This window comes from Eleutherodactylus coqui, chromosome 3, assembly GCF_035609145.1.
Source record: "Eleutherodactylus coqui strain aEleCoq1 chromosome 3, aEleCoq1.hap1, whole genome shotgun sequence".
Taxonomy (NCBI): Eukaryota; Metazoa; Chordata; class Amphibia; order Anura; family Eleutherodactylidae; genus Eleutherodactylus; species Eleutherodactylus coqui.
In genome coordinates, this window is record NC_089839.1 from 145,493,456 (window position 1) to 145,516,390 (window position 22,935).

Consider the following 22,935-nt stretch of genomic DNA (forward strand, 5'->3'; position numbering starts at 1 on the left):
TTCAAGAGGATTCATGTGTGAATGAGAAGTATGAAAAATCTATAGCACAGATAACATTGCTGGCCTGGTGATCCCTAACACTACTTCAGGGACCATAAAACCTTTATCAATGGACTATTTAAGTATGTCTTTATTATCTTATCCATCTTGTTGTAGTGCAAATTTATCACATCCATGTCAGTGCCTTGTCTCTTTATCAGTTGACTATTTAAGTACTGTGTCTCCTTGAAAATAAGACCTACCCCGAAAATAAGCCCTTCCCAGATTTGGGGGGATTTTTGGGGAGGTTTGAAATATAAGCACTACCCCAAAAATAAGCCCTGCATTACATTTTTAAAAAATCAATGCAGCGTTTGAAGAACCAATCACCGCCGTCGCATTTTGGAGGCGGCATTAATGAATTGGCTGAGCCACGGCATTGATTGGCCAATTCATAAATCACGCCACCACAATGCGATGGCTGTGATTTGATTGGCTGAGCAGCGGTCGAAGAACCGGGTAGTGCTTATATTTCAAACCTCCCCGAAAATACCCCAAAATCTGGGAAGTAACCAGGAATTGATCTCCTGGCGGCGGCTCAGGACTGCAAGAGATGCGTCGAAACTCTGGAACCTGCTGGGTAAGTAAAATAAGACATTCCCTGAAAATAATACCTAGTGCCTCTTTTGGGGCAAAAATTTATATGACAAGGTCTTATTTTCAGGGAAACATGGTATGTTTTTATTTCCTTACCCATCCTGTTGTAGTATCCTTTCAAGTGCAAATTAATCACATCCATGTCTGTGCCTTGTCATAGCTATGTGTGTATATATATTCATGTCTCTTCGAATCTATTTCATTATGCCTGAGAAAGAATCCTGAGAGATTTAAAAGCTTGCTATAACATCATGTATTTTTGTAAGCCATTAAAAGGGTCTCATATCTACAAGATTACTTGGTTTCTCTTGCTGGAAACAATCACGCACTGGAAGTTGATAAACTGGTATGGTACACAAAGCAGATTAGACCACAGAGAACTAGTAGCAGGTCCTGTGTGAATAAAGGAAGGGAGGGTGCGGCAGAGAGCAATGTAAGTGAATGAGGGATGGACAATTATATAAATGATCCATCGTCTTCATCCCCATGGAGTTTGAATCGGTCTGTGTAAAAGGCCAGGTAAGTGAGTGCCAATCATTGTGATCGGCGCTCGTTGAATGCCTGCATCATGTAAAGTAAAGGGGCCTTTCAGTTCTCCTGGCATGTATAATTTAAGTACTACATTATTGGCATCACTGAACAGCAATACTTACAAAACATAAATGGCTAGTTTATGGGGGAAACATGTTGGACCTGGGTTATTGATGTGTTCATCATATCTTACTAGTGATATTACCATGAGCTTTTGTACCATGACATCTTACAACACATCAGGAAGTTCCAGAGTTATGCTAGCCTTTTTGGGGTGATAACTTAGCTGTGACTGTAGGGCCCATTGTAGGGTGAGTATTTCATCTATTCATTGGACATCAGTCCTGTTCCCCGGATCCCTATTGTAGGCTATCTTGCCTATGTATGCATATTTAGTGATAATAGTGTACTGTTGCGTACGGTAAGGAATTAACACTCCCTTCCCCTTATACCACTACCAATATTTTGGTGACTCACAGAAAAAAGAGGTTATTAAAAAATCCCAAAAAGGCCGTACTTAGTGATACAGTGAGATCAGGTACAAACATTTATTTCTAGCAGCATGTAGAAAAGGCAAAATACTATGTATCTGCTATATAAACCAGCTGTAGAGTGAACAACGACATAATTTACTTGTTCGCTCATCTATATACCGCGTTTCCATGAAAATAAGACACTGTCTTATATTAATTTTTGCCTCAAAAGAGGCACAGTGTCTTATTTTAAGGGGAGGTGTCTTATACTTACCCAGCCGCCGGCATCTGTGTCCCTTGCACTGGTCCCCGCGCTGCTGCAGTCCTCAGCGCTGGCAGGATTCTCTATTTCCGGTAACGGGGCTTTGAATAACCCCCCTTTGGTAAGAGCTGTGATTGGTTCATCGAGTGCCAGCTCTGATTGTCTGGTGCTCGATCCAATCACAGCGCTTCCCGAAGGTGGGATAATTAAAGCCGAGTTACCAGGAGAAGAGAATCCTGTCAGCACTGAAAACTGCAGCAGTACAGGGACCAGCGTGAGGGACACAGATGCTGGCAGCTGAGTATAAGCAAAAAGGTACAAAAAGCAATAATCATCTAGCCACCAGCGTCTGTGTCCCTCGTGCTGGTCCCCACGCTTCTGCAGTTCTCAGCGCTGCGCTGACAGGATTCTCTTCTGGTGACGGGGCTTTGAATACCCAGCCCCTGCTAAACGCTGTGTTTGGATCGAGTGCCAGCCAATCAGAGCCAGCGCGCGATGAACCAATCACAACCATTCAGTTATGTCATTCACTGAATGGCTGTGAATGATCGAGCGTCAGTTTTGATTGGCTAGCGCACAATCCAATCACAGCACTCTCTTACCGAAGACGGGGTATTCAAAGCCCCATCACCATAGGAGAATCCTGTCAGCACTGAGGACTGCAGCCCGGCTGCTATTAATTCACACAAATCACCATAAGTGTGAGGTCCGACATATAAGCAGAATAGTCAGCAGGACTGTTATAATTATTCCCATCCCTATCAGGAGATAAAAAGGCGGAATCATCCCAGTGATTCACCACGAGCTCCAATATCTCCTCACGCACTTCTTTGGCCATGAACAGAGTATCATTCAAAGTAAAGAATAGGCAACAAAAAGTAAAAAATCCCCGCGCTCCTGGATCCCAAGGATTAGTAATAGACTCTGCGGTCCATATGATTTCTTCTTTATTCAAATATGCAATGCGTTTTGGCAAGTTAAACTATTTGCCCTTTTCAAGTATAACACACATTACATTTACTCACATTTATATATACCCTAAAATTAACTCACTTCACCCACGATGCACGCCGCCACCGGGGCCATCTTTGTATCACGTGTAAAGACGTCATTTCCTCATCATATGATCCTACACATCGTTGGTTTTCATCAATGAACCCCTGCCATTCTTAAAAACTACTCACTACTATGAATACTATCCTTGTTCATGTGATCCTACACATCGTTCAGCCAATCAATGAGCCGCTTTCATTCATAAAAAGCTACTACTACGGGATCTCCCTCCGTTCCTCCACTTCCTTATTTCTTTTTCACTTGTAGAAAGCATTCAATTTTTACTATATTGCCTAATAAAAAAAAACATCCTAATTTATTTATTCTATAATTTAATAAATATATTTCTTTAAAATATTCTCTATATTTATAATCGATTAAATGACAAGATCTTAAATAAATATAATACACATGTAATAAATTCATATTAACAATAAATTGATATTAAATTACTCTAATATATTTATAAAGTTAATCGTATTAAGATAATCATATAAAATTGCTATTACCGTATTTTCCGGACTATAAGGCGCACATAAAATGCTGAGAATTTCTCAGAAATAGAAAGTGCGCCTTATAATCCGGTGCGCCTTATATATGAACCCGACAGTCCAGGTGCTCCCCGACTTGCGAACAGGTTCCGTTCCGGGAGCCCGTTCGCAAGTCCGTTTTGTTCGCAAGTCAAACAAGTAGTAGTATGGAGCGGGATCGCGGGTGGATCCTGCTCCATACAACGTCGGGTGCCGGCTGTTCTTACAGCGGGCACCCGGCGGCAGCAGTTCCGACGAGCCGCGCCGCTTGTCAGAACTGTTAACACTTTAAATACCGCTCTGACAGCGGTATTTAAAGTGTTAACAGTCCTAACGAGCGGCGCGGCTCATCAGAACTGCTGCCGCCGGGTGCCCGCTGTAAGAACAGCCGGCAACCGATGTTCAGGGGGCCCGTACAGCGTCCCACGATGAGATCGCGGGACGCTGTGTGGTTGCTAGGCCGCTGGGGACCTCCTGAAAGGCCCCAGGGCTGTCTATGCAGAGTGCCCATCTAGCGCACGACTTGCTAGGCGCTCTGCATAGACAGCCCTAGGGCCTTTCAGAAGGCCCCTGGCTGCCTAGCAACCGCGATCTGACCGGACAGGCTTCTATCAGGCTTGATAGAAGCCTCTCCGGCCCCTGCACAGCACTAATGTGCTGCGCCTTATAATCCAGTGCGCCTTATATATGAAGCAAGATTGCTTATAATGCGCTCATAGAAGGTGCGCCTTATAATCCGGTGCGCCTTATAGTCCGGAAAATACGGTAATTAATATATACTAAAAGTACATGATTTTACAGGTTAGTCTAGATTAATTAAATTAATCATCAGTCATATTAAATAATCATCATATAGAATTGCTATTAATTAATAAATGCTAAAAAATACATAATTTACAGGTTAATCTAAATTAATTATATACTAAAAATAATCATCGGAAATAGGGATTGGCTTTTTTTTATATTTTTTTAATTTTTTATATATTTTTATATTTTTTCTAATACCTCATTTGGTCCTAGCGGTGTCAGGGTTCGTAGTCTATAGATCCAAAACATTTCTTTTCTTCTTAGCTGATTGATGGATCTCGTATGAATTAGTTCTAGGGGAGTCACGGCTAGCTGTTTTGTCTGACACCCATGAGATTCGGCAAAGTGCCTTGATACGCTGTGTTTATTATACCCTCTTTTGATATTAAATTTGTGGCTGGCTACACGTAATCTTAGTGCATTCTTAGTCCTACCCACATATCTCTTTCCGCATTCACATTCTAGCAGATAGATGACAAATCTGCTATTACAATCTAACCTATTATTACATTTTAGAGCAATTTTATCTTCCCTAGACTGCATTGCTACCGATATTCTTTGTTGTTTTATATGTGGACAACATTTACGTGTGTTTTTGTTGCATCTATAGATGCCTACTTTCATTCCCTTTTGAATTTTTTCATCCTCATTTTTCCTTTTAGTCTTTTTTAATTCCAGTCTAGAAGGTGCTATTATGTTTTGTAGTGTTCTATTTTTTCTAAATATAAGTCTGGGATTTTTTTCTAGATTAGTTTGTAATATTAAATCACTTTGAAGTATTGGCCAGTGTTTTTGCATTATCCTCAGTATCTCTCCTGCCTGATTATTGTATTTAATTATAAAATGCCGTTCTATTTTTATTGTACCTCTCCCTTTTATCTTTATTTAATCTTTTTCCTAATTTGATTTTGTCACTATGGTTTTCTATACTTTCTATCATCTTTTTTATGAGCTGCGTTTATAAATTTTTCATGGTAATTTTTGTCTAAAAATCTAGTTTTTAAAAGATGTGATTGTTTTATGTAATCTATAGTTTTGGTACAATTACGTCCAATTCTTTTATATTGTCCGTATGGAATATTGGTCTTTCAATGTCGGGCGTGGCAGCTATAGAATTCAATGTAACTATTATTGTCTACCTTCTTAAAATGCGTAGTTGTGATAATTTTATTGTTTTCGTGGCTTAGTACTAAGTCTAGAAAAACTATTTTATTCAGATCAATATTGGCAGTGAATTTTAATTTGTACTCATTAATGTTAAGATTTTTAATAAACTGTTCCAAGTCTTCCCTCTCCCCTTCCCAGATGATGATGACATCATTTATAAACCTCCTGTGAAATGTGATACGTTCATCTATAAATCTCTCTTCTTCAAAGCAACCCACATATAAATTTGCATAAGTGGGTGCAAATTTACAACCCATCGCTGTCCCCCGTATTTGCTTGTAATATTTGTTATTAAAAGTGAAATAGTTGTTCTCTAAAGTAAATAGAATAGCCTCAGAAATTAATTGGATTTGACTATTAGGCATTAATGGGTCTTTTGATAGGTGTTCCTGTATAGCCCATAGTCCTTTTTTTATGTGGAATGTTCGAGTAAAGGGCTTCTACGTCTAGGAAACACCAGATATACGTTTCTTTCCACTCTACATTCTTGATAATGTCTATTAAATGACCAAAATCCTTTAAATATGTTGGAAGGTTACGCATGTATTTTTGCAACTGTCGATCGATATATTCCGATAATCTGCTGGTAATGGCGTTGATGCCCTCAATTATTGGTCTGCCTGGGGGGTCACAAGAATTTTTATGGATTTTTGGGAGATGGTGAAAATACGGTGTCTCTGGTTCGATTTGTAATATGTATTTACCTTCTGTTTTTGTAATACCGTTTGTTTCAATACCTTTCTGTACTAGTATAACAAGGGATTTTTGTATATTATCTATAGGGTCTATTTTAAGTGTTGAATATTGTTCCCGATCATTTAAAGTTCTGAAGCTTTCCTTATAGTATCTATCCTTGTCCATCAGGACTATCCCCCCCCCCCCCTTTATCTGCACTTTTTATAACTAAATTATCATTTTCCTTTATTTTTTTAAGGGTCATTCTCTGTTTTTTAGTTAAATTCTAGAGATGAGCGAACGTACTCGGTAAGGTGGATTTCGCAATCGAGCACCGCGATTTTTGAGTACTTCACTACTCGGGTGAAAAGATTCGGGGGGCGCCGTGGATGAGTGGGGGGTTGCAGAGGGAAGTGGGGGGGGAGAGGGAGAGAGAGAGCTCCCCCCTGTTCCCCGCTGCTACCCCCCGCTCCACCATGCCATGCCCCGCCCCCCAGCGACCCCCGAATCTTTTCACCCGAGTAGTGAAGTACTCGCAAATCGCGGTGCTCGATTGCGAAATCGGCCTTACCGAGTACGTTCGCTCATCTCTATTAAATTCCCTTTTGCCTCTTCTTTTTTTCTTTGTTTATTTAGATTTTTCTCCAAGTCAGTAAGGTCTTTAAGCACATTAGTATAAAATATTTTTATGTAGGGTCCTTTATTTTCCGTGGGGTAAAATTTGCTTGTCGGTTTGAGTTCTGTTTTAATTGGGTCATAAAGATTAAATTCTACCAGGTTTTCCTCCAATTTATTATCATTATTTATAATGAAGTATCGATTTAACGTAATTTTCCTAATGAATTGATTTAAGCCTACAAAAATGTCAAATAGACTAAGATCGCTACTGGGACAGAAAGATAATGCTTTTGATAATAGTTCTGCATCACTATGATATAATATTTGGCTAGAAATATTATAAATGCCATATTTCAATGCTTCTACATTACTTATTTCCTGATTTCCTGATTTTTATCGTAGTCTTCCTTCTTTTCTTCAACTGCTCTTTTTCTTTTCTTTCCGCCTCTTTTTCCTGTTCTCCTCTTAGATATTTTTTTGCAGGGGTTTTTGGAGTCACGGTTTTGTTGAAATATTGATTTATCTTGGACCTTGTTATCGGGGGAGTGTTTTTTATTATGGAGTATTTTTTCTTTTTGACAGGCATCTCTTCTCTCACACAGTGTGGAGATGGTTGGATATCTAGTCCTAATTCTAAAAGAGGAGTAATTGCAGAGTCGTCAGCGGGATCGTTTGCGGGGTTGTTCAAAGGGGATATATCATTATTAGTCACATTTTCATTTTCTTTAGATATAGGACTTCCTGATACCATTCGGAAATCAGGGTGGAATCACAGGGGGAACTATTTAGAAGCATACCCTCAACATTGATTATACTGTTATTAGTATTGGGTTTTTGTTCTATTCTGTTCTTAGTATTTTCTAAAGGAGTCATAATTGTTTTCTTTTGGTTTTCAGTATCTTGTTCTTTAGTTTTTTTTTGGCTCCCATTTTGTTCTGATGTTATATTGATCCAATTATGGTTTTTATTGCTTTTACTTAACCTGCTTGAAAAAATCATGGTATTACCTGACCATATTTTTGGTAGAAATATAATTATAAACAGAATTATCTCTATGTTCTTCATTTGAAACATTTTTATGTATAGCAGATCTAGAAGGGTGACACTCTATTTTCTTAACATCACAATAATCTCTATATAATTTATGAATTTTTCTAATTAATGTTTGAATTTCTATATGATTGGTGAGATGTAAATTCTTATCTATCAAAGTCCAGGGGCAAGAAGTATTCCAATACAGCAATTTATGAATAGCTTGAACAAACAACAATTCCCTCTTTTTTATTACTTTATCAATAATTTCACATGAGAATTTCTGTAGCATTTCACTCCATTCCTCTGAGAATCCCACTGAGCACCAGGTGAGTTGGCTTTTATATTCACCTATATTTTAAATCCTTGAGAAAAAATGAGGCGCTGATACCAAGCTTTATCAAAGTATAGGATAGTACTCTAAACAGGCAGCACCATCACCAATAATAGGTACGGCGGTATGAGGCGTCATTGTGACGCTTATGTTTAATACTTCAACAATCATTGTAGATTAAATATATGAAAGCTGTCTAAAATAAGATCTGTCTTTATTGCCCATAGCAACCAATCACAGCACAGCTTTCATTTTACCTAAGCAATATAAGAAATGGAAGCTGTGCTGTGATTGGTTGCTATGCTACTGAGGTAAAATGAAAGCTGTGCTATGATTGGTTGCTATGGGTAGCAAAGACACCAATCACAGTGCAGCTTGAATTTCTTATGCTGCTGAGGTCAAGTGAAAGCTGCGCTGTTATTGGTTGCTATACTGTTGAGGTAAAGTAAAAGTGTGAGTATTATGAGTTAGGTTTATATAATAAAGAAAGACCAAAGATATGTTATAAAACTTTTATCTTTCTTTATCATATAAGTTAATTCGCGATGGATTAGCAATATAATAATTATGAAGATAGTTACGATTTGTATCATGTGGAAAGCACAATATGAATTTCAAATGGACGAAGACGCAAGCAAAAGCAAGCTCAAATGATAAATCGTTTGGTGTAAACGGACCCTTATCTGTGTGACTGGCACCTTATACAAGCCTTCAAGGGTAATACTAAGCAGCCATCCCCCAATGAATGGTAGTTGTGTGAGTGGTTGGTGGTTGTTCATCAGTATTTCGCACTTAAGATGCCCCCCATATATTATTTTGCCTTTCTGCATGTTGCTGGCAACTGATATTTGTACCTGCCCTCATTGCTTTGAATTAGGCCGGCTTGACGGGCGAATTCCAACAGAGAATCTGTGGCCAAATGTGGTAATTGAAAGGCATGCATTTTTGGTTTCTCCTTCACACTCGTGGATATGAATTGTGTATTCTGTGAGCGGAGGAAAAATCGCAGCATGCTGTATTGTGCCACGGATTCCATGCGGATGACCTCCATTAAAGTCAATGGAGGCTGTCCGACCTGCAGCCGATACGCATTTAACATTGCGTATGGGCCGCAGGTACCCGCGTCATCGCCGAACGACGACACGGGAAATACAAATATTGGGAGAAAAATCTATAGTACGCATGACAGCCTGCAAACCTCCGTGGTCATCCATATTACAGATAATGCAGGTATGGGGAATCTGACTCACTAGCCTTAGGAAGTATGACCTTATTCTGTAATTTCTTGATCAATGATATTTTATCTTTAATTCAAATAATGCATATTTTATTGCTCTTCAAATAAGTTATATTTTCTGAGTATTGCTCTTCAGTAATATGTTAATATTGTTGTACTAGACTGTTGGGGATGCAGTAACCCTGCAGTGAGGAGGACGGGGCACATGGATCCCCTGTTCTTAAGTGGGAGTTTCAGCGGTGAGACCCCCACAATAAGCAAGTTATTCCCTATCCTGTGGATAAGGCATAACTTGATTTTCTGGTACAACCCCTTTAAGGGCAAAGAGGTCTTTCCAGCTCCTCCAGTGAATGAAAAGAATGAGTTTCATATTTGTGCGAGATTTCTGCGTCTCGAAATACACAAATCTTGCACGATTTTGACACCCATGTGAAGGCTGCCTAAAGGTCCATTTTGACAGCAGTCCATGACATAATTGATCTTGCTAAAAATGATTGTTGTGGACCTTTATTTCTAATGAATAAAGTGAAGTTTTTTTCTTTTTGATTGACTGGAGGAGCTGGACTGATGTTTTTGTCCTTTTTCTAAACCTGACATTTGTCTTATGCTGCGCTATCTAAAGATAACTGCACTAGAGATGGGCTGCTGAGTTCGGTAATTTTTAGCTTCATACTGTGAGCCCTTCAAGGTGCACCAACTTTCCGAATGACTTCTGCTCATCTACTAGCTTGAGTTAGGCTCATCATTCTGTATTACACTTGTATTAAAAATGTTGCCACTTTACTACTGTAAATCATGTTTGAAGTAGCTGCCACTAGGGGTCTCCCTTCCAACTTCTCTGCAATCCACTCTCTGTTGTTAGGTACAGAACTTCTATAGTAACAACCACACATGGATGTTTCCATAGCAACAGAGGGAGGGGATATCTTCCCAGGTGGCTCCTGTGCATTCACAGGCTGCAGCTCTGTAGACACCAAGTTAACGATCTCTATGATCTCGCCCTGTCCTGCTATTGCAGTGCGTAGGTTGTGTCTGTGAGCACACATTACACACAAACACGCATTATAGTGGGTTTGCTAACCATTTAGCCAAAAATATCTGATCATCCTGGAAAAGAAGATGGGTGGGCATTCAGATTTTGCCTCCCTGCTGATCAGACCAGAGGCAGTACAATGCAGCATGAGAAGTAAGGGCAAGGCAGTCAGGACAGTGAACTCCTGGCATTATGGTAGGCTAGGCTTGCTACATGTCCCCTCCCTGAAAGTAGATGGCAAAATGCAGAGCAACAGAAAAATGGGGCAGAGCACCTGAAAATGAAAACAGAGCTTTCCTTGAATACATGGCTTATGCAAGGAAAGGTGTCAATTACATTGGGCAGGCAAGAGCTGGAGGAGGCAGTCTGAGTCTAGCAAGAATTTTCTCATATTTTTCCATTAAAATATATTGGTTGCTGTGGAGTTACCCCTTTGCTTTTTGGATGCACCAGTTTTGATATATCTGCTGCACTTGAAACAAACTGAGTTTACCTCCACTCTATTCTACTCTAGATCATTGCTATGTCTTAAGATAGCCTTATATTTCAGATAGCTATAGTTTGGCCATTCTAACCTCTGATGAGGAAAGGAGGTTACCCATGTACTGTGTGATGAGGAAAGGTGGTTACCCATGTACTGGCCAAGGGAAAAAGGAGGTTACCCATGTACTGTCCAATGGGGAAAGGAGGTTACCCATGTACTGTCCGATGAGGAAAGGAGGGTTACCCATGTACTGTCTGATAGGGAAAGAAGGTTACCAATGTACTGTACGATGGGGAAAGGAGGAGGTTACCCATGTACTGTCCGATGGGGAAAGGAGGAGGTTTCCCATGTACTGTCTGATGGGAAAAGGAGGAGATTACCCATGTACTGTCCGATTGAGAAAGGAGGAGGTTACCCATGTACTGTCCGATGAAGAAAGTAGGCTACCCATATACTGTCCGATGGGGAAAGGAGGTTACCCATGTACTGTCCGATGGGGAAAGGAGGTTACCCATGTACTGTCCGATGCAAATTGCATCCAAGTTTCTCACCCGCAACTTGCATACAGTCATGTACCTTTGCTCTTGAGGTCAGACACATGCTTTTATATTCTTTCTTGAGACCCTTAGCAGAGCTTTAAACATGGAAGGAAAAGGAAAGTGCTCTTTCCTTCTTTTACAAGAATTATTAAGTTCTCTTACTTTTTCCATCTCCACCAGGTAGGCATCAATAAAATCACGGATGTAGTTTGGATTCCAAGTTTTCTGATGCTCTGAAACCATTTCCTTTAAGAATGCAATTAATTCATACTCTGGTTGCATTACACGATCAATAAGCCATGGGATTTTAGCTAGAAAAGGAATTTCATTTATAATCTGAAAAATAAATTAAGAATTGTTTAATATAATTAATACCTATATATACATTTATAAATAATCACACAGCTATGAAGTCTATATGCTGTAGTTCAGTGTGTTCAGAGGAGCTAGAAAAAATAATTTTGTGATTTTGCGAGTGTTGCAGCCCATTCAATGTTTACATCTGAGCACAAACCTGTAAGAGCTCAAAACACCATATTACTTTTGTATATATTCTTTATTTTTTAATTTTAATAGGGTGGGGGGGAGGGGTTACAACAGAAACAGAAATAAATCAGTGGTAAATCACATTACAAAACAATCAATCCTGTAGAATACAAAGAACAATGACAGCTCTGCTGAAAATACACTCCAATATCAGAGAAAAGAGAAAAAACTATTAGATATAGAATAGAACATTTATGCATTACATACATATAGTAGAGTACATAAGTAATCCAATGGTTGGGGGGTATCAATGATTTATGCTCGTGGGCCAGGGACGTTGCGAAGAAACGTAAACCAGGGATTCCAGAGATTCATGAATTTCTCCAGACCCCCTTCACGTCTGGCTTTGACCTTCTCGAAAGAGCATATAATATTCACCTCATTATACCATTCTGGCATGGAGGGTATTGTGCTATCTCTCCAATGCCTGGGGATTAAACTTTAGCTGCATTTGTGAGAAATGGAAAAATAGATTTGTATTTAACTAGGAGACCTGGGACATTCATAAGGCTCTGATACAGTATGAGCTGCAACGCTCCTTTATTCCCCCAATGGGAGACCGAACTAAACACCAATTTTACTACCGATGAAGTAAAAGATATCCTCCGAAATTCACATTCGCCCTCCTCCTCCACTAGGTTTCAAGAATTAAACTATAAAATTGTCTCCAGATGGTATAAAACCCCAGCCCTACTCAACAAAATAGACTCGGATTATTCCCCCCTATGCTGGAGATGCTCAGATAGTGTTGGCACCTTCACCCATATTTGGTTCTCATGCCCGCTCCTACAACCATTCTGGGAGGAGATCCAAAGATCACTTGGCCTTATTTGTAAAACCAATATTACCCCAAAATGCCATATTTTACAGTGGCCATTCTGAGTACTGGAAGCTTGTCCCATTCACTTCAGTAGTACTCAGGTCCTTTTCTATATAGTCTATTACTGTGATAACACGCAGCATTTAAGGTGTAATAGACTTTCAAACAGTGCAAGTACAGACAGGCTATATTTCTGGTGGAGGAGGCAACAGACCAGGTGTTAAAGTTTAACTAAACATTTTAAAAGTTTCTGAAATGTAGTAGCGACATATCTGAGGGTTTGATCAGTAGGGTTCAGGTGCTGAGAACCCCCACGATCACTGATACAAATGATCATAAGCGCTCATCTGAACGTTAACCTCACTTGCTTTTTTTCCAGTTGGGTTCAGAGAGATGTACAGACTCCATAGAAAGTTTAAGGATTACATACATCACTCACCGATAACAGCTGTATGGGCGCAGTGAACAGTTAAGTGCTTCTGCCCATTTGTATTAGCAATAGATTGGGATCTCCCCAATCCAAACATTTGCTATGGAAATACAACCTGGTCACCCTCTTAAATTTTCTGGTAGTGATTATTGCAGTAAGCCGGTATTAGTGCCATCTAATGCTTTAAAGGTTTTAAAGTACCTGGGCCAAGATTCCAGATTCGGCCTTCAAGGCTGCATCAAAGAGGCGTAAAAGTCTTTGGAATTTCGCGTCATCATACTCAAACCGATCTCCAAATGCAATTGAACAGATCACATTAGCAACGGCATTGTTTATGAAGAACTGTGGATTAAACTGATCTGCAGAGAACAAAATAAAGACATATGTGGGCTAAATCACATGCATGTGTAATAAGGTGACAAGGCGTTAATAATTGTGTGTTTAACCTCTTAATGACCAGCCGATGTTAGACCCTAATGGCCAAACAATTTTTCAGCTTTTTTTCATTGTTGCATTTTTAGACTCATAACTTTTTAATTTTTCAGTCAACATTAGCTGTAAGAAGACTTGTTTTTTGCAGGACAAGTTATATTTTTTAATGCCATAATTTTGGGACATCTATCATGTATTGCATAACTTATATTCATTCTTGGAGGGTGATTGGAAAAAATAATTTTCTGGGATGTCATTTTTACAGAGTCCAGCCTGCAGTGTTTTTTAATATATTCTTGTCATGGCATTCACCATGTGGCTTAAACAATATGATAACTTTTTTACGCGGATCATTATGAATGTGACAATGCCAAATTTGTGATTTATTTCTTTTACCGTGTTTTTACATACCGTATATACCGGCGTATAAGACGACTTTTGAACCCCGAAAAATCTGCTCTGCAGTCGGGGGTCGTCTTATACGCCGGTAATTCAAAAAAAAAAAAAGTGTAAAAAAAAAAAAATTCATTACTCACCTGCCCCGGCGTTCTGTCGCGCTCCGGCAGGATGTCGCTCGCTCCGGCAGGCTGTCGCTCGCTCCTCGTCCCGGCGCAGCATAGCTTTCTGAATGCGGGGCTTGAAATCCCCGCTTCCAGAAAGCTAATACACACGCCGGCAGCCATGACATCATTGAATGGCTGTGATTGGCTAAAGCGCACGTGGCTTCAGCCAATCACACTATTCAATGACATCATTGAATAGTGTGATTGGCTGAAGCCACGTGCGCCTTCAGCCAATCACAGCCATTCAATGCTGTCATGGCTGCCGGCGTGTGTATTAGCTTTCTGGAAGCGGGGATTTCAAGCCCCGCATTCAGAAAGCTATGCTGCGCCGGGACGAGGAGCGAGCGACAGCCTGCCGGAGCGAGCGACATCCTGCCGGAGCGCGACAGAACGCCGGGGCAGGTGAGTAATGAATTTTTTTTTTTTTCTCCACTGAATACCGGCGTATAAGGTGAAAGTTGGGGGGTCGTCTTATACGCCCCGTCGCCTTATACGCCGGTATATACGGTATTCAGGGGAAAAGGGTAGAGTTAACTTATTTTTTAAAATATTTTTTCTTATTTTTATTACACTTTTTTTACTTCTTATTTCTGTCACACTATAATACACTGTAATATACTTCAATATTGCAGTGAATTACATTGGCCAATAAGACCATGTCTCTGGCTGGGATTCATAAGCTGCCATAGATGGCAGACCTGGAGGCCATTTTCAAGCTTCCAGGTGTTGTAGCAAACCTTCAAATTGCAGGGAGTCCGATGGGTGACAGAAGGTGTCACAGTCACATTGACTGCTGTATTCCAAAGTTTAAAGAGCTGGAGACCACCTATCATCAGAAAGGGGAGTCCCTGATCCTACATTACATAAAGGAAGATGTTTCACTCTTGCCAAACCTCCTTGCCCATGTCTCTGTCAGCCCCATGCTAGTGGTTGCACTTGTCTATAGAGAAGCTGGTAGTTGCTGTGTGCACTTCTAACACCCCCACTACCTTGGGGTCTCTGTAGGTTTGACAAAATTCAGATGAAAATAAAGTACATTACTGACTTTTATTTTTCCAATATGCTCGTAATAATCTTTAACAAAGTTTTACATTAGTTTTAGTCTTCAGTTTTATGATTAGAAATGAAGTAAGCTTTCTAACTATCAATGTCCTTGAGCAGCCTCAGGTGAAAATTAGAAAAATTGGAAAGTGGAGTCTCCTAACATGAGAGAATGAAGTATAACGAGGGCTCTGAAACTCTACAGGAATCCTATGTGGAACTGCTACCATACCCTTATAGTCTGAGAGCTTACTTTTCTTTCTAGTCCTGGATGGAACCTATATGCCCATCTGTGATAAATAAAGATTATTCACGCAGAACAGCCAGAATCATAAGATAGTTTACATTTTAATGCACCTTACAGATGTGGGTGCCTATTGGTGACCCAACAGATACTGTACTTCTGCCCTGGCAGAATGCATCCTGGCATGATGAGATGAATTGTTTTAGGTCATCTAGCAAGACCAACAGCACCTACATTGGATAACTGTAAGGTGTATTAAAGACTTAAAGAACTCTTCTATCTTTTCATGTCAATCTGGCTGCTGTAATACATTCTTCATACAAACACCTGAGACGTACCTTTCTGGGATTTAAATTCAGAACACAGGAACTGCGCTTCTTCTGTCACTCTCTCCTCCAGAGACTTCTTGCCCATACCAAAGTTTCTAAGAGTTGTCAGGGCAAACCTTCTCTGTTCTTTCCATGAAATCCCATATCGGGCCAATACTATACCTAACAGGAACACAAAAAATGTTCATTATCATACAAATCCCTGGTGTCCACAAGTGAAAGAAATATACAGTAATGTTCAACCTTCTCATTTATCTACCAATTTGATTTATTACAGACTTAGTCCCAATGCACATGGGCAGATATGCGTCCGCCTCTGGATTTCACAGCAAATATCTGCCATAGACATGCTATGTAAATGTGGGTTTCCATGCCCACGAGCGGAAATCAATAGCAATTTTCTGCTCAGAGGGTGGGGGTGGGAGAATTGCAGCATGCTCTATTATAGGCCGGATTCCATGCCGACAGTTTCCATTGAATTCAAAGGAAGCCGTCTGATCCACGGTCCATCTACAGTGACAGCTGTGGACGGGCCGTAGAATCTGTGTCATCGCCTAGTAACGGCATGGTGTCATCTGTACTGAACATGTGCCAGACAGCCTGGCAGGCACATCCGCGTGTACAGATGAAGACACTGCAGACAGATACCCAATAGGTCCGCAGGGGTCTCAGGCCGGGCATATTAGGGTACTTTTACAAAGGATGACTGTGGGCCAAAAAAAAAAATCGCTTAAATGGGCGATTTTGACAGATAGTTGTCCCATGTAAAAGGCGGACCCAATAAGATACTAAGCGGGAAATTACTCATTGATCACTAGTCACTTTGCTTTAGGACACTGAAACGGAGCGACTAAGGGCTAATGCCCACGGCCAGAATTCTGCAGTACACGCTGCAGAATTCCACCGCAGAATTTCGCAGCGTGAAATTAACTGCTGTATGTTCTATTTGCCGCAGGAATATGCGCTGACGACTTCCATTACAGTCAATGGAAGCCACCCGTCACGCTATACTTCCGCTGTTCATCTATGAATGATTTCCTGTTTACACTAAGTGAGGGTGAGTGGCCAGAAGAGATTTCTGGCGCACTCCTACTCCATTCACTGAATGACTATCACTCCTGTGTAAAAGCACAGTAGTGATAGTCTTTGGAATTACTGCAATTAATCGCCCAACAATCGTTCCCTCTTAGAGTTACACCTTCTTAGCCGTTGTCTGCTGGAGCCTCACCAAACAGAACATGGTGAAGTCTGGGCCTCACCAGTATTTAAAGTCCTTGCCAGAAAATTGAAAACTATGTTTCTGCTTATTTCTCATCACCCTTCAGAATCCAGTCTAACATTTTTTACGTTCACCCGTATGCATTATATAATCGCATGAATGATTTTTTGACCTGATCGAGTCCCGATCTTAATTCGTGTATTTAAAGCCCTTGACACGGGGCGCTGCTGCGTATATGTAAAAAAACACGCTGAAGATATGGCAAGCAACGATTGGAATAAAATGCTCAGAATGACCAATAATCTTTAATTTGGGCAAGCTGTCTTCTTTTCCCAGCATTGTACACAGGAAAACACCTTACCCCTCGCTTTTTCCCAGCTGTCATAGAGGTCTATGGGAGCTTGCTATGTATCACGCCAAAAGATAGGTCAAGACCTATCTTTTCAAACACTGTATTAAAAAGACGGCCAAAAATGGTTGCGTATGGCCTATTTTCCATATTTTATTACGCAGCAATAAAAGATTTTGTCTGAATGAACCCATTGAAATCCAGTGCTTTACATGGTCACGTCGGAATAAGCCCTGAGAAGCAGTTTACTAACCAGCAAATGTACAGAACTCCTTGGTTATAGCGGCTCTAACTTTATGACCATTGCTGGAAATTGTTTCTGCATGCTCATAAGAAGAGTAAGCCTGACAGTTTAATTATTTATTTAGCATCTGAGGTTTACAAACGTATATATAATTTTGGGACACCCTGTATCTGTTTGTATTAAACAATTCTAATACCCAAAACTGATTTTTTGGCAGAAAATTTTCTGTGAATCTTTATTTACATAAGTGGTTATAGGAAAGGGAAAAAACAAGTATTGAAGGATATCGTCTTACACTGAAAGTCAAGAATCACAAAGGTCATTGCATCCACTGAATAAACTAGTGTGATTAAATCGAGAACTTCTGCATGTCATGTATTGCATAAGGGTATACTAGATGGACCATGTGGTCTTTTTTTGCCATCAAATTTCTATCTAACATCAGGCCCACAGCTAGGTCTGCTCACAGGACTTGTGCAGTCTGGGCATTCCTTAAAACTGCGGGTGATGACAGAAGAGAGGTCATCTGTAAGATCTGCGGTGAGTGTTTAAAATGTGGTAAGAATGTAAACAACCTCAGACCGGAATGGAATATGAGACATAGGATAGGGTCTGGACGGGGACAGTAGGAGGAGAGGAAGACAGAAATTTGGAAAGTACCCCCTTCTGGTTACTTCCTTTTTTACATTTTATTATAGTAGGTTTTTTTGCCTAATTTGAAACAAACAGATTTAGACAAAGATAATGGGAGGATTGAAAGTGCTGAGTAAACTATAAAAAGGAAATAGTACAAGAGATTATTATGTTTAATATAATATTTTATTTCCCAAAGGGACAATGCAAGTTATTTCTGCAAATGAAAAGCTTTTGGAGGGTATCATTGTATCTTTACAATATGTATTTTATTTCTGTATTATTTTATTAACATTATCATTTTTTTCTGAATTGTAATGAAAAATATTTGCAAAAGTTTAAAATAACGAAGATGTTTTCAGAAGAATGTAAACAACCTCAACAAAACGTGTATGAACAGCCAGATGAATTACCTCCACCCACTGCATTGGAGAGCCCACCTGGGCCTGATGGCAACCTCATGCTGCTCCCTTTTCCGATACTGCAGCTGCCTCTTTCTCCTTCTCCCCCCCTGTTCATGCAGTAGGCTCTGAGCAAAGAGGAGCAGAAGTACGCCTACATCAGGCCTCTCCTCTGCAATTGATGACCAGGAGTACAGACTTCAGAGCCAGTAGTGGGAAACGGAACAGAAGGTGAGCCACCAGCATCACCAACACCTTCACCGACATTGACCTCTACCCCATATTTCAGCATGTTCAAGGTCAGCACCAAGCCATCCACCAGCTATAAGAATGCAAAAAAAAAAACACCTTAACCACCCACAAGCACAGAGTGAACTCAACAGAATTGCACATTTGCCTGTAATGGAAATGCTACCCTTTAGGCTAGTGGACATAGATATCTTCCACAATGTGATCTTTCATGCTAACTCACAGTACCAGATTCCCAGCCACCATTTCTTTGCCCAAAAAGCCATCCCTGCCCTGCACCACATGAGTGATAAAATGTCCCTGGCATTGTAGGACGCTGTCAGTGGCAGGGTGTATCTGACTACAGATACGTAGTTCCGCAAGCATGGACAAGGGCATTGCATATCCTTAACATCACACTGGGTCAATGTCCTGCAGGGGGGGGGCTGATACCAAAAGAGGTGGTCCACGCTGCATAGCACCCTCAAGACCTATTGGTCATTCATCCTATTCTCTCCCCTCCTCCTTCTCTTCCTCCAACTTTCAACACCCACCACATCAGCACAGTTTTCTGTATGTGACAAAATCTGGTCTCCATACAGTGCAGCACATGGTAAATGCCAACACTAAAACTCACATGTCTAGGGGAGTGCAGCCACACCATCGAAGAGCTGTAGATGGCTCTGCAGGCCAACGCACACAGTCTGAAGCCAGGCAAGATTGTGTCTGACAATGGGGCCAACCTGTTGTCAGCGCTTTACCTCCACATTCTCACACATGTACCTTGCCTGGCCCCTGTGATGAACCTAGTAATGCAACGCTTCCTAAGCAATTACCCAGGTTTACATCCACTCCTGAAAAGGCCAGGAAAGTGTCCTCACACTTTCGGCGTTCACACCAAGCCACCTCTCGTCTGGCGGAGGTGCAGCAACAGTTGGGGCTACCACCCATTTGCCTCATCTGTTACATGTCTACATAATGGAATTCCATGTTGTATAAGTTACAGAGGCTAAGCCAGCAGCAGAGAGCCACTATGGAATACTAGCTGGTGTATGCCATTAGCAGGCACTGTATGGAGGTTGGTCACTTGACACCTGTGGAGTGGCTGCAGATCAAAGATGTTTCTGCCGTTTTGGCCTGCTTTGAGGAAGTGACCAAAATCATAATGATGCACTGATCAGTATGACTATCCCTATTGTCTGCCTGCTGAATCAGATGGAAAAGGCCCTAAGGGAGAATTATGTTGTCACAAGAAGAGGAAGGGATACCAGTCTCCCATCTATCTGGCCAGTCTGCCATTACTCTGCACCATGGGGAGGTTGGCATTGGGCAAAAAAGGGTGTGTCTTCTCCTAGTATGAAGGAGGAAGACCAGCAGGGGGAAGAGTAGGGGGATAATATAGGTCCAGAGACAGGGCAGGGGGCTATGCAATGTTACTTTCATCCATCACTAACGCCAGCTATTCTACATGGATAGCGGGACCAGCTAGTGGACACTTTTAGGCCTGACCCCGAGAATGGGCCATTGGGCACTTTGAGGCGTATAATAATAATAATCTTTATTTGTATAGCGCCAACATATACCGCAGCGCTTTATATGACTAATTTTATGCTGCAGTGCTTGCAGCAGGACTGTCACATAGCCACACAAAACATGAGATCATAACTGGGTGGCTACCCTTTTTGAATCCCACTACAAGGCCAAAATGACAAATCTCATTCCATCAATGCAGAGGGACCTCAAAATGCAGCAGTTTCAGGACAGACTGTTAAAGGGGTTGTCCCACGGCAGCAAGTGGGTCTATACACTTCTGTATGGCCATATTAATGCACTTTGTAATGTACATTGTGCATTAATTATGAGCCATACAGAAGTTATAAAAAGTTTTTTACTTACCTGCTCCGTTGCTAGCGTCCTCGTTCCCATGGAGCCGACTAATTTTCGCCCTCCGATGGCCAAATTAGCCGCGCTTGCGCAGTCCGGGTCTTCTGCTCTCTTCAATGGAGCCGCTCGTGCAGAATGCCGGCTCCGTGTAGCTCCGCCCCGTCACGTGCCGATTCCAGCCAATCAGGAGGCTGGAATCGGCAATGGACCGCACAGAAGAGCTGCGGTCAACGGAGGAAGCAGACCCCGGCGGCCATCTTCAGCAGGTAAGTATGAAGACGCCGGACCGCCGGGATTCAGGTAAGCGCTGAGCGGTTTGTTTTTTTAACCCCTGTATCGGGGTTGTCTCGCGCCGAACGGGGGGGGGGGGTTAAAAAAAAAAAAAAAACCGTTTCGGCGCGGGACAACCCCTTTAAGCACCTTGAGCAGAGCATTATCCCATGGCCATGGGGAGGCAACTGCAATGGATTGCTGCTTTGTGGCTTGTGGCTTCAGCACCATTGTCTGTGGCAGGGGAAGTCCAACAGTGGGGTGGCAGAGGGGTGGCCCTCAAGGTGCTGATGGTGGTGGTGGAACTCCTGCTACTCTCCTTCCCATAAAAAAAAAAATCTAAAGCACAAAAAACAGCTGTATCTCTATAGCTTTTCCTTCGAGAAGGCCCGTGCTTGGTTGTTCTGTTCAACTGGCAGAATTTGCCTTAGTTAAAATAAAAGTTATGACATGCCAGAGGTATAACTTCAATTCATAGTGCCCATGACAAAGTCAGAAATTTGTCTACAGTAAACATAGCTATTGTAATGCAAACATAACGCAACCACTGTCATACAGCAGATGATCTTCACAAAGAGGGATTTCCTCCAGGCCTTGCCTACAACGCTTTATATGAAAATATATAGATGGTACCTTTGTTTTCTCCAGCATATCCTATTTTTTCATAGATGGGGAATTGAGGACGGTCTGCTATGTCTTCAGACCTGTTGATCAGAGTTTCCTTCATCACTTCATATCCATTCAGCACCACCATTTTTTTCCAGAAGTACTGCAAACTGAAGACATTCCCAAACTCTTTTCTCAGCTGTTAAAAAAATAAAAGTAGATGTATTTAACAAGGAAACAACTAAATGTTCTTAATCAAATAAAACAAGAAATAATGCACAGATCCCGACTTTGTCATTTCATATTTTATTACATACTAGCTTACCCGTCGTGCGTTGCTGCGAAGACAGACAGACATACATACATTCGTTTTTATATATCTAGATAACAACCAATCGCAGCGCAGCTTTCATGTAACCTCAGTAGTATAAGAAGTAGTAACCAATCACAGCACAGCTTTCATGTTGCCTCAGCAGTATAATACATAGCAACCAATCACAGCACAGCTTTCATGTTACCTCAGCAGTATAAGAAATAGCAACCAATCACAGCACAGCTTTCATTTTACCTCAGCATTCTCAATATCCAGCAATTGTCTTGCGAAACGTTCGGCGGATGCATAATTTTGTAGTTGAACAGGCTTGCTCGTAATGCCTTTTGCTTTCGTGCTTGAGATGGAAATCAAACGATCTTTGTCTGGGGGGCATAACTGTCAACGATGCTCGCACGCGTGCCACCTATCGTAGGATAGTTGTACTATGCCAGTAATCTTCCCAGGAGTGTACTCAACAACTTCCCAAAGTTTCATGGTGATTGGATGAATGGTGTAGTAATGCATAAAGGACAGACAGACAGACATACATTCATTTATATATATATATATAGATGACATCAGGAAGTGAGAGAATTAGATTCCGTACGTAAAATTTGGACGCTAATTCTTTGACGTTTAGAATTGAATAGTCGAGTTGGGACCTATTAACTTTTCCTATTTATGACATAATCAATGCTCGTGCCAAATTTCATGTTTCTATGACATTGGGAAGTGAGAAAATTAGATTCTGTACGTAAAATTTGGACGCTAATTCTTTGGCACTTAGAATTGAATAATCCAGTTGGGACCCATTAACGTTTCCTATTTATGACATAATCAATGCTCGTGTCAAATTTCATGTTTCTATGACATCGGGAAGTAAGAGAATTAGATTCCGTGCGTAAAATTTGGATGCTGATTCTTTGGCGCTTAGAATTAAATAATCGAGTTGGGACCCATTAACTTTTCCTA

At 41.0% G+C, this 22,935-nt stretch overlaps 1 protein-coding gene across 2 annotated transcripts in view; it reads right to left on the reverse strand.

The window, feature by feature from the left end:
• Window positions 1-22,935, reverse strand: part of LOC136621045 (cytochrome P450 2D17-like) — a 51,876-nt gene that overhangs the window by 23,824 nt on the left and 5,117 nt on the right. Inside the window, exons 2-5 of one of the 2 annotated variants that reach the window (XM_066596228.1) lie at window positions 21,678-21,849; window positions 15,826-15,978; window positions 13,409-13,566; window positions 11,574-11,747 (exon numbers count right to left, since the gene is read on the reverse strand). In XM_066596228.1, coding sequence (XP_066452325.1) covers window positions 11,574-11,747; window positions 13,409-13,566; window positions 15,826-15,978; window positions 21,678-21,849 — 657 coding nt within the window. Of the gene's footprint in view, window positions 1-11,573; window positions 11,748-13,408; window positions 13,567-15,825; window positions 15,979-18,674; window positions 18,866-21,677; window positions 21,850-22,935 lie in introns of those variants that run through there. The other variant, XM_066596229.1, reaches the window with a different exon arrangement.